The following is a 13,210-nucleotide window of genomic DNA, read 5'->3' as shown; positions in this document are numbered from 1 at the left end:
GTAGAAATAGTCAAAGAAATTGTTGCCTCTGTACCAAAGGAAAGACCTGAAAAACAAAAATACATTTGGTCAAACTTAAATAAACTCAAACGATGCTGTATAAGTAATTTACTGCTAAGTTATCTTAAAGGGATACTTCACCCATTTACATGAAAGTTTTCTTCATGTGATGCAAAAAGCGTCATATTGCATCACATGAAGAAAACTTCCAGGCAAAGAAAAACGTATTTTTCTCGTCTCAGGGCAAAATGAGGGCTGGATTCATGACCATTCAACATTACTATCATGTTTCTAATGATACAAAGATTCATGCAAATGGGTGAAGTATCCCTTTAATACTACATCGGCGGTCATCAATCAATTTTGTGAAAATTATCCCACTTTGTCTGAGGTCCCACAAAACTGTGTGCAAGACATACAGCCTTTAGCTACAATATTTGTCTTCAAAATGTCATAGTTTTTCTATTTTGTTACTGGTAAACGCTGATTTTAGGCCACATTTAGGATTTTTTGTGTCTATTATTGTTCACAGAGGAAGACAGGACTTTCCTGCACAAAGTATGGCAGACAGAGCTTGTGCACATTTCTTGTTGTGGCATGGCTATAGGCCACAGTATCCTTTATGTTCAATTTATTTGAATGAACAATATATATTTTTTTAATAATAAGTATATAAAATGTTCATGCAACCCCAGAAGTTAAGGAAAGCATGTTATATAAATTACACCACAAGCATTTAGCTAGGATTTTAATAACAAATAATCAAAACAAATCACCTGTGGTATTTATTTGGAAAACAACTGCAACATATCGCTGCAACTTAATTACAGCTTGCTGAACACATGTAACACTGTTTGTAAACAACGTGTTTATTGTTTTAATTATATATATGAAGGGCTAGGAAGCTACGTGTACTAACTTAGTTAATGCATTTTGTTAAAAAGGATCTTTGTCTAATTGATTTATGAGATTATGCAAATTAGCATAGTTTACCATTTGGAGTTTGCTATTGACGCTAAAAGGAAGCTTCAAAATGTTAATATTATTAATTAAGTAGCATTTTGAACACGTTTCATTTTGTCATTGTGCACGGATAGTTAGTTATGTTACAAATATAATATATTATATAAAGTGGAGAAAGTGTTGCTAAATACCCGAAATTATCAACAATAATCACCTGGCTGGGTCGCAATATCCGACATAACACCAACACGATACAGATGAAAATGAAAGTTATGAAGACTTACCTTTGAGATGAGCAGACAAGAACCGATAATAACATAACATGCTGGTTGCTTTTAGAGCATACGGCTCTGTATCGAGCACTGTAGCTTAATAAGAGGGACATTGGTTTACCTAGCCTACAATTTAGTTTAGAAAGAGAGAAATAAAGAGAGAGAAGACAAATACATTTCACTTGAAATAACATCACTGCAGAACTGTTTCACATTTATAAGAAGGCTTCTAAAAGCAGTGATGGAAGCTTTATTATCCTATTTAATAATTGTCTGGACAAGTAGCTACATTAATGACCAATTATTTATTTTTATTTGTAAAAGGAACCATGGACATTATTAAACATAACTGTTGCCATTTGATACTTTTCTATTTAAACAGCTTTTGCAACACAGGTCAGGACATCCACCCATTCACACACTCGCAGAGGTTTCTATATAAAGTGACCATCAGCTGGAACAAATTGGGGTGAAGAGTCTTGCCCTGCACATGTCCACTGTGTGGAACTGGGGATTGAACCCCCGACCTTCTGGTTGACCTACTGTTCCACTGATCCAAAGCCACAGTGGTGTCATATAAAACAGAAAAAAAGGACTGAGCTGCTCTTTCAAAGCACAGTGATGTGGGGACATTTATTTTATCACTTAAAAAAAAAAAGAAAAAAAAGTTTACCACATATCTTTGCTTAATGTCCAGTTCTCCCTGAAGCTACGTCTCAGATTGTTCGTCAGTCAAGGCTTTGTCTTGATGTTGACATGGGTGTAATGTGTTGTAATGAAGTCTAACTTGACAAATGTGTTGTGCACAGTTTCCTCAGAGAGAAACGAGAAGATGGAAAACCACAAAAACATTTCAGGGAGTCAAACCGAAATCTATTTTGATTTCTAATTTTATTTTATGAAGTTTTAAAAATGTACATTCAGTGCATATATATCACAGGAAAAGAAAGATTAACAAATGTGAAATTGCAATACTGCAAAATTAACTTAAAAGTCTTGTTAAAAATAGTACAAAAAATAATTACAGTTCTTTAAGAGAAAGTCAAGGCTGACCCAAGGATATTTGTACAAAGTTGTTTTCTAAATGACTGATGTTTAACAGATATGAGCTGCAATGAAAAAATGCAGATGTTTTGTCTGGTGTCCGGCACTCGAGGTCATCCAGAAACATGAGTCTGAAGTTCCTCTTCTGTGTTCTCACATGAACGTGGATGTGATCTCTGAAGACACTGAAGATCTGCTGGATCTTGACACAGATGTTCTCTCCATCAAACCCATCTTCTTCAATATCTGTATTAGCCTACTCCTGAACTTCTCCCCCACAAACGCATACAGCACTGGATTAACACAGCTGTGCAGGAGGCCCAGACTCTGAGTGGCAAACATGGCCTGATCCACCGCCATCCTCGCTGGGCACAGGTAGTGCACAATCTTTGACCTGAAGACCGTGTCTGCCATCACTGCAATGTGGTACGGAGTCCAACAAACCAGGAAGGCAACAACCACAAAGACAATCACTCTCATAGCTCTTTGGCGCTGAAACCCCCCACGGATACGAAGGAGGCGCTTGACGGTAACTCCGTAACAGGGCAGCATGATGGCCAGTGGAATGAGAAAACCCAAGAAGTGGCGGAGAAGCCTGGTGGCCAGCCTCCAGTGATCAGCACTGAGAGGATCGTAATGTTCAGCACACACTTCCTGTTTGGAGTTGGGAGATTTGTAAGATGAATTTAGAAGCCCTGGCAGAGAGAGAAGTGCCCCAATGACCCAGACAGCAAAACAAAGTCCCCAGCTGACCAGCTGTCGGTTAGCCTTGCGTGCCTCCATAGCTCGCACAATCACCATGTAGCGGTCCATGCTAATGCAGGTCAGGAAGAGAATGCTGGAGTAGAAGCTCAGCTCTTGGAGCATTGTGATAATTTTGCACATGGCATCTCCAAACACCCAACCCTGCGTAACAGATGTAGCCCAAAACGGGAGAGTAAATGCCAACAGGATGTCAGCGACTGCCAGGTGGAGGAGGTAAAGGTCTGAGGGAGGCAGAGCCTGCTTACTGAGGCCGATCACAAGCCCCACAACCAGATTTCCAGGAATGGCCAAAACAAAGATGAGGACATAAAACACGGTGACAGTCACCATTAAAGCATAAGGGATGGTGAAGTGGTTGCATGGCTGGGTTTCAGGGTTCCAGGTGAACTCTGAGTCGTTGTAGGTGAAGTTGAGTTCATCATAAATAAAGCTGAAGTTTATGAAAAAAGAAGATGTGTTTGGATCTGAGGACAGCAAGTGAAACAGAACTTTAGTCATAAAGGCATACAATAAAAAAACATGGAAACATAGACCTACAGAAAATAGCGAATGTGCTTGATAACAAATCAGACTAAATGCGGCAGGTTATGCGTACAATATGAGAGTAGATAAATCTGTAAATCACAGACAAAATTGGAGATAAACTCAACAAATTGTCACTAAAATATCCAGGAATCAATCTCACATTATATAATTATTCATCTTTGCAAAGAGACCAAACTAAATAAATGAAACATCGGTGTTAACTATCAGGACTAACACATTCACAACTCTCTCATTCGCTATAATCACATGTATTAATTAACGATGAATAAAAAGCAATCATTGAAAAAGAAAATACTCACCAGTCATTGTGGTGTCTTCTCTGTGGGAGGCTGATCAGTCTGTCACAAGGAGGTCAGGAACAAACATCGACTCTCTCTACACCCCTCCCCTCACACTTACAGACGGCCTATGTTTCTCTGTTTGCTTCCTGCGCACAGATCTTGATTTGCTCATCAATAATAGAAGGAAGGTTGTTTTTCTCACCCATCACCAACCAAAGTAAATGTAGGTCAGCACATCATTAAAATATAGTCATAATGACTAGAAGATCTGGTGTTATATTTATGTAGAGTTAACCGAAGGGACATTATTTATAAATTAAACTGCAGAAATGATGCTCTGGTAGGTTTTATTAAAACTCAGATTAATATTATTAATGCAGTGGGTACTACGGCGTCTAATATGTCAAATTAATTTATTGTCTTCCCATTAGGCTCATGCGCACATATTTATAATGAACACATCGTTTCCATCATTTTGGGGGTCTTTTGGTGTCTTTATTGAGCTTGGACAGCGGAGTCGGATATCAGGGAGATGAGAGAGAGAGAGAGCGAGTGGGCAATGACAGGCAGGACAGGAGCCACAGGTTGGAGCCGAACCCCGGACCATCCACCCAGAAGACCACACCAACCACTACGCCACCAGCACCCCGCTTAATTCACATTGAACGATTTAAATTCAAGCTGGCATTCTTTTTGTTTTTCTACCACATGTTTATTTTTGAGAGTCACGGCGAAGGTTTGCTTTCATCCTCAACACTTCCCTATAAACAAAATCAGGCCATATGATCTGAGTCACTGAGGTCATGAGATGTTCTGTCACATTACATTTCAAATCGAAACAGAAACTATCAACGACTTCTGTTTACAAATTCAAAAATAAACTCTGCATCAAACATCTCAATATTCCTGCAGAGCAGCTTATTAGAACTCAGTGAGTCTTATTGTTGTTACTCTGAAGCGTGGGAGTCCCTGCTTTGTACAGCACCGTAAAGACAGACAAACTAACCGCATAACAAAGAAATAAATCAGTCGGATGCTATCTTAGTAAATTGATGAGGGCCGAAACTCGTCACAAATGCTGTATCATTTTAGACTGTGTACGCCACATGATGTGAACACATGTCAGATCCTGAGGAAGTTCCCAGCTCATGACATGCCTCTCTGTTGACACATGAGCGACTAGCATCACATTTCCTGCCACACTTCTCGTGTTTCAACTTCCTAATGTCACAAGTACTTTTGTTTCAATCAGAATCAGACAGTTGTCTAAACATGTTTTGAAGATGTTGGTAAGGTCCCTGTGAGAATTTTAAAAAGTTACTTAAGAGAGAGTTGCATGTACAAACCTAAAAAGGACCTTTTCCAGTATTTCTAGTCGCACAAAACAAAAAGGCCCATCCCCTCTATTTCATCCTTTTTGGCCACTTTGGTCTCCCATTTGTTATCTAGACACCATTGTGTGGTTTCCAATACGCAACCCCATTCCCCCAAAAATAAAAAATGTAAGCAGAACGTAAACATTTTCCGAACATTGAAACCCTGTATTGATTTGAACGTAGAACATAAACAAATGTTCAAAACGTTTGGGTAGATCGATGTTCAACATGAGTCTGGTTCTGATCAAGGTTTTTGCGTCTTAGAGGAAGTTTTCCCTTGCCACTGTAACTTTTCTGATTGTTGCTTATTGCTCATGGTGGATTATTGTTGGGTGTTTATAAATAGGATAACAAAGGGGTAAGGCAGTGGTTTTCAACTGGTGGGTTAGGACCCAAAGGTGGATCACAGCCGCATGTGCCTGTTTAAAACCTGGAGTCAAACCAAGTCTGTTTCAGTGAACTGCTTCTGTTAGAGGTTTTGATTTGTCTGAGCTACAAAACACTGAATGGACGCTGCAAACTGCAAAAATTAGCATCAAATAATTCTGATTGACAAATATCAGAATATCATACCAGTTTTCCCTGAATTATTTTTACAATATTAGTACAGCTATTTGTTTATTTCTCTAAGTCTAAACAATCTGTTTTTATCATTAACGCCAGGAACAGGGGCTTTTGAATGAGCCACGAGTAGAATCTACTTTGTATTGACAAATGAAGTTGTTCATTGCACATATCAGTTAAATAAAAAAATAAAATGTCCAATCTTTGTCTTGAATTCCCAGCCCAGTGTTTCACCCAGGGATGACCCCCACACACCAAATATTACTTCAGATGCTCCTCACAAAAAATAAAAAAAACCCTCGTCATGCTGCTAATCTGAGGCCAGTTAACACTTCTTGGCCTCAACATCTAATATGCTGCCTTTGCCCTATTTCCTATCACATATGGGGTTAAATAGCGGTGAGAATCATCACATTTTATTTCATTTACAAAATATTTAGGAAACTTGGTTATCATCTAATCTAAATTGGACTGTCCCTTTTCTGCTCACAAGTTAAGAAAAAAACACTTCCCTATAAAAGGAGTAAATGCGTAGTGAGTGTAAAATAATAACATGGGAACCCGAGGTCATCAAGGTGCTTGGTGCAACAAAGGATATGAAGAAACACTTGTATGCAATGCATTGCTTAAAACCAGAGAATTAAATGTAAAGGTGTTTTTGGACTTCATCACGTCGTGACAGAGGAAGTAAAATAAAGAGACGTTTCTCAACGTGTGCTTAAATGTGAGACTTCACCACACTCCCAGTACTCACCAGAACACCTCCTGAAAAACTGCAGTCATTTGTTTCTGTGAGCACTAGGTGGTGCTGTAGAGTGAAGGCAAACTGGATATTGATTGAATATTTGCTTTGTTACCGTTAGCATCAGCAGCATGTAACTCATTCAAAGCGTTTATTAGAGGTCTCCTCTCATCCTTCTCTACAGGGCTTGATGAGGGAACGGTTCATATGTGAGGCCAGAAAATGTTTGAACACCAATAATAAAGAAAGACAGAAAAAAGTTGATGGGTTAAAAAAAACAAAACAGGGAAAGCAGACCTATTTTTTCTAGTTAATGTGTTTTAGTTTCAACAGCAATTTAACCAGAATGTAAGTACATGTTATTGAATGTAATAGCATGTGTTGTGTTTGATTGTGGAATACACTGCCGAAACCACTTTTTGGCTGCGTCATTTCTGTAAAATTTATTTGGTGAACCGTTCTGCCAGTATTTACGTGGTCCCACCTTTGTTATTGTACAACTGATAGCAATGACTAAGAAAAACATGTCCTAAGGAAAAAAAGTTTCATATAATTCTATTATTAAAATAGTGAAAACTTACACCTTTCCCATCACAGAGTCACTTCAGATACAGTTTGGTTTTAAGAGAAAATGTCACTTGATCATTCAGTCACAAAACTAATTTTCACCAACTTAAGGCCTTTCCACTAGAAAGTAGAAATCGATTTCCTGATTTCAATGACAGGCAACATTGCCAACATAAGTTAAGAGAAGAAAGTGCGTCAAGTGTTCAAGTAGGGTGTATAGTTTGAAAGAACGAAAGAGGGCAGGGCAGGGCAGGGGGGAGGTAACACTGGCACATTGCTGGCAGAAGTTCTGGTGAGATTTCGAGGACACAGGTGCAGAAGGCAGACCACAACTCAAGCATCGAGACGCGGCTCTATAAGAAGTCCTGATAGTGCATCAAGTGGTAGATCACAATCTCATTGTGCTGCTGACTGAGTGCACTACGCATCAAACACAATTGATAAGCCTGTAAAAAAAACAAAAAAAGTGATCTACGTCTCTAATTCAATTCATTATTCTGAAAGCCAGCACAGGCTGTGACGAGGAGGGGGCACAAATGTTTGTTTCTTAAAAATGGGGAAGGGAGACATGGAAACGTCCATCTTTTTCTCACATGATCCCCCACAAACCCACTCTCATCTTTTGGCACGTCGTGGATCCCTGCCGTTGGTAATGGTAACTGAAGACTTGGCTGCACTTGGGGGTGCTGCAGCTGTAACTGGAGGTGCTCCATTTCCAGGTGAGCGACCATTGGGTCGCCCGATGCCCCCGTAGCCGGGTTCACGTGGTGTGCCAGGTGGCGGGTTGTTGTTGTTATTGTTAGCAAACGGGGGCATGGCACCATTCCCTGGGTGTGGAGAGAGAGAAAAAAAGGTCCAAAGAGGGAAAGTCAAATTTATACATTTCACTTTTTTTAAGAGCTTTGTCCACATCAATTATTTAGAAAGCACTGAGGAGAAATCACAGGTGTTAATAATACAGCTCATAACAGTGTCTTCTATAAAGATGACTTTTGTACCGTAAATTCTCATAACATGGTTAAAAAAAAATAAAAAATAAAAAAAGACAACTGTTGTACATCAATTTAAAAAGACCCGTAAAATCCTTCTCACTTCATTTCATTTAGTTTGTGTAGCATTCAGAAATATTTGAACGTTGGTGGCGTTGTGTGAACCACCACACGGCACAAACTCTGTTTCCTGTTGTGTTCACAAGTGTTTCTGTAGTGAAGGATTTATTTGAATAAAAAGAAAATACACTCACCTGGTGGAGCAGGTGTACCTGAATTCTGATTGGGCGGAGAGTTTCCTCTCTGATTCCCGTCTGGTTTACCCTGTAAGTGGAAGACATTGTTGTCATACTTGACTGTGGAACTAAAAAGAAGCAAGTAAAGTAATAATACACAGTACAGTCCATCATGAAAGGAGGTTTAAAACAGGGGCTAAAAGGACTCTAAGTTGGTCTCTTTTCATCTGTACAGGTTGAGCCCCACGTCACCTGCTGTATCAGGGACTGTATCCTTAAATTTCATTTTTACACTTTTCCAGATTGTTATGTTACCATGCAATATGTCTTACACTTTAAACTCTGTATGGGATGGACCGGGATATACAGTATTAAAGTGACTGTTTATTATGCACTCCTGTTGCACATGAGGGGTTTGACTGGGTGCAGACTTATGGCCACTGCTCCTTTAATAGGACTTTTCTCTCTCATAAAGACGTTGTGCATCTTTGCATGCAAGGTCCAAGATGTGTTTTAATTACAACTAAATGTGCTAAAAAAAAATTCACAGCTGGCACCAGAGGCAAAACTGCAAAGAAGTCCTAATCCTTCTTAAGACACATTGCGTGTATGGATACTCACAGGCTTGTTTTGCTGGTTTGATTGGGTTAGAAGGTCTGGGTTTGGTTCACTGAAATTGGGAACTTCTGAATATACCATGCAGAACCTGCAGGGGGAAAAACATTGTGTGTTTGATGAAACACTAATGGTCTGATCAAATGGCATAAATGTACATTTTGCACCGTTTGTTTAAGAGATTTAATTCATGCATGTTCAGAACAGTAACGCTATTTCTATCTACATGCGACATTAAAGCCACAGTGAGTAAACTGGAAATGTTTTTTTGTGGGACAAAAGTGTGTTGTGTTTAGAGATATCGTACAAATACAAACGACAACTCAGTGCTCTTAAATAATAATGGAGGGAAAAAAGTGTTGATATAATGTGATTTAAGAACGTTTAATGTGTTGAAAGTTATAAGCAACATATCTTAATCTGAAAGTCAGGAGATCAAGGGTCAAGAACTCAAGCACACAGATGTGAGACCAGTTACTCACTCTCCAATCTTTTGCAGATCTCCTCCTCTTCCAGTGTACAGGGTCAAGCAGCCTTTCCATATTGACGCATAACTAATACAGAAAATCACAAGGTTGACTCAAGAAAACAAATGATTATTTCTAATATATTGTTGCGTTCAAGTGTCGAATGTTCAAGCCAACTCGTATGTGTCACTTAATATGACACATATTTTACAGTCATTAGATGCAGAAACAAATGACTCCTCTATACCAGCGTCTGCTCTCACCATGATGCTGTCAGACCGAATGATTGTACCCATTTCAAATGACCACAGGACATTTTTTATATTAATAACAAATAGATTTCCAGCTCGTTTAAGCATGGAACAGTGGAATAATGTTTTGAAATAGTTTTTTTCACACATTTTTAGCCAACAGTTCAGCAAACGTTTGTTTACACAAAAAATAAATATAGAAGTTGGTCTTGTGTCTGGAGAAGTATCGGAGAACTTCCAGAGTAGGCTACAGCAGAGGTGCCCTCGAGCAAGGCACTGAACCTCCCAACTGGTAGTGCGCTTCCTGTGTTGCAGCCCCACTGTGACATCTCTCCCCTAATGCATGTCCACAGGTTGTGCATGAGTGTGAGAAACATGAAGCTGCATTTCCCCCAGGGATGAATATGGTTTTATAAAAAGATAACAAATTTAATTTGTTTGATTTCCTTGTCTTGAGTTTGTCGTGTATGGTCCTACCCCCTGGTCAGCTTGATGATGTCTCCTGGCTGGATCAGGCTGCCGAGTTCATCCCAGACAGAGATGGCGATGCTCCCACTCTTGTCCGCCACCTTACACGAGCGAACCTCATGACCGTCTTTCGTCTTGGTGACTCGTCCTGAAACAAAATCCACAACACAACACAAACACTTACATTAAATGTCCCATACGTCCATGTGGACGTTGATGCATCACTATTTGCATGGCTGGTCCCTTTAAGGGAAACAGACACGTGAAGGCTTCTTACCTATTTCCAAAACGATGAATACGATATTTAGATTCTTCGACCCAGGCTTCACGTCCTTTATCAAAAACACGGACTCGCTAGTGGGGGCTGCCATTGTTAAAAAAAAAAAAAAAAAAAGATAACCCGTTTTAACTTTTGTCACTTCAAACCTCAGTAACAAAAAAGGGCTGTCTGGAGCTACAGCGTTAGCTTCGGCTAAGCTAACTTATTAGCCTGCTGGCTAAATGGGGCACAAATAGCGACTCCAGAGACTTATAAGTTATTTCTCAAAGACTCGTTAAGGTATGCTCCTTAGGTAGTCGACTACTTGTAAACTACTTAAGAGTGATACATGGCCTATTGACAAAAGGAGTAAGGTGATAGCGCTAGCTCGCAGTACAGGAAACACCGCTAGCTGCGGGCTAACTCGTACTAGAAGCTAGTTAGTTAGTTAGCTTTTACATTCACGTCTTTTTCCCCACGATTTTCTCCATACTGGTAGATTCATTATTCACATAATCAAGATTAAACACCTGAACGCAGGACGATTTAAGCAGAGCTGCTGGCCAATATTGCATAAAATACTATCTCAACCCTCAGATGTATTTTTTTAAAGACCGCTCCCTTGTTTGTTAGTATTGTCAGCCTTAAATATTAATTTCTCTCCCGTTAACTCTTATTAGACTGATTAATATGTTCAGATCGATCGAGCTTGTTTGGAGTAAAATGAGCCACTAGCATGGCTCGCGCGCAGTCTGCTTTGTTATGAGACCAGTGCTCCCTTTCACGGTACAGTTTATCTAAAAGGTTTATTTTCGGTGTCCTCGTTTTTTTATGCCTCCACAACACTGAAGCCCCCTCCTCCCTAAAACGCTTTAAATAAAAAAAAATCTGTACAAGCTAGTGACTTGACGCTTTTTCACCCTGCTTCAACAATGCCCCCAAAATTTCACGTCAACGAGCTGTACCGGTCTGTTTTAGCTATCTCGGAAAGTACCATTATCTTCGTGGTAAAGGGGGATGAAAGGAGAGATTTCGTTGTACGATAGTTCCAAACCAATTCAAACATGCTAACCAAACATTACGTCTGTTTAACTGTATTTGTTTTGGATTAATTGCAGTCGTATTATTTACATAATGAGAATTTGCTTAAAGGGCGATCGTTGTTGGTGTGATCCATAATGATTCACTTCTAAACGGTGCATTCAGTGTATTCGGACGCATGGGAAAACGACTTTCTAACTTGTAAATGGCGCATTAACTTCTGCTAAAGTCGGAAAAACTCGGAGCTGCGGCACGAGACGTTAGAATATTGATCATATTGTGTGCCTCAAATTATGTGTTAATTTGAACAAACGTTTGATTAATTCACGTACTGCACGTCAACTTGTTGCTGAAATGTAACTTGTAATTGTGACATTCACACATCTTCTTCGAAGCACCAACGCTGTGTATTTCTGTTAAAACATTTAGACTTCCCGAACTGAAGTTACACGAACATACACTCAAGTCGGAAGAAACCATACACTGTAGGAAAGAAACCAAAAACATTTCCCAACTTGGACACTGGTCCATCCGAGGAGCACTTGAATGCACCTTAACCACTGCGAGCGTTCTGCCGATAAAGTTTAGCAGAAGATGAAGCTAAAAGAAAATTGTCACCAAAAGCTACATTATTTTTTTTATCTAATGCACATAATAATGCTACCTAAACGATTATATTGATTCAGCAATCAGTCCGTATGCTTTGGCAGCGTATTGGGGGCAAGTTTTTGTTCGCAATAATTTAAGATTTCTGCAGGGATATATTATCTCTATGGACATTCATCTATCAAATAATGCTCCCATAAACTTCATAACTTGTCATAACTGTCTTTAAATTGTAAATTGACGGGATTGTTTTGATACGCCGTAACAAAGATTTAGGAGGAAGCATCTATCAACAGACGAATATCCCCTATCAAATAAAAGACCCTGAACGGCACAGACCAGCACGGTAGCACTTTTCGATGGAACGCCTGTAAATAGACGATAAAATACAAAACGGTTACGTCACGAACAGGATTCGAACCTGTGCGGGGAAACCCCATTGGATTTCGAGTCCAACGCCTTAACCTCTCGGCCACCGTGACAACCTGAAGAATATACCTCAACAAAGGGAAATTTAAATATAGAAATGAGGTACTCTTGTCCGTGTGGCGACACAACATCGCCAAAGCTCAGCAACTTTTTTGAGACATGCCCATTTGATCAGAGACTTGTAAAATACCAGAAAATGTTGTGAAAGACGCATAAGGCTGTCGTCCTCTTTTTGGACATTAGAGGGAGACAAACACCATGTTACCTCCAGGGCTCACGGGACTCACCCTCACCATTGAAAAACCTGCTTTAAAACTGTATTTACGAGCAGCTGGAAGGGAGAAAACGGAGATCATGTAAACAGCCTTTGACGCAACTCAACACAATTTGTATTTCATCATTATCATAATCAATTTGTGTGTGAGGACTTTTTTCTCTAAACTTACTGTTTGCTCTCAGTTTATTACATTTTTCTGAAATATTGTTCAGGTGAGGTTAGATATTTGCTTTCACTTGTATTGTTTTAACTAAAGTGAGTTACTTTTCGCCTACAGTTAAAAGTAGGTCGGCTAATATGGTACAATTTCTAGCAGACACAGTCTCTCAATCAAATCAGTAGATTAATACATTGACATCATTCCCGACCGGCGAAAATCAAGACTCAATGTTTATCTAGCACAAAAACATGCAGCATGCTTAATGTTAAGAAAGCTGCATGTCAGGTACAAT

The 13,210-nt window shown here is 39.5% G+C and overlaps 2 protein-coding genes across 2 annotated transcripts; both read right to left on the bottom strand.

Annotated features, from left to right (window-relative positions):
* Positions 1-1,986: 1,986 nt before the first annotated feature.
* On the bottom strand, positions 1,987-4,916 carry LOC306833152 (C-X-C chemokine receptor type 2-like). Its single transcript, XM_079358241.1, has one exon. It carries the CDS (start codon positions 3,540-3,542, stop codon positions 2,433-2,435), a length of 1,110 nt encoding a protein of 369 aa, XP_079214367.1. The 5' UTR covers positions 3,543-4,916; the 3' UTR covers positions 1,987-2,432.
* Positions 4,917-6,981: 2,065 nt separating this feature from the next.
* Positions 6,982-11,580, bottom strand: nabp1a (nucleic acid binding protein 1a). The gene is made up of 6 exons (XM_079357203.1): positions 10,424-11,580; positions 10,156-10,294; positions 9,443-9,514; positions 8,967-9,051; positions 8,364-8,433; positions 6,982-7,947 (listed from the first exon to the last, which is right to left on the bottom strand). Exons 1-6 carry the CDS (start codon positions 10,515-10,517, stop codon positions 7,736-7,738), a joined length of 672 nt encoding a protein of 223 aa, XP_079213329.1. The 5' UTR covers positions 10,518-11,580; the 3' UTR covers positions 6,982-7,735.
* Positions 11,581-13,210: the final 1,630 nt, after the last annotated feature.

This window comes from Symphodus melops (genome assembly GCF_947650265.1).
Source record: "Symphodus melops genome assembly, chromosome: 12".
Classification (NCBI taxonomy): Eukaryota; Metazoa; Chordata; class Actinopteri; order Labriformes; family Labridae; genus Symphodus; species Symphodus melops.
Note: the sequence above shows the minus strand (reverse complement) of the source record. Positions and strands in the feature narration are given on the sequence as shown.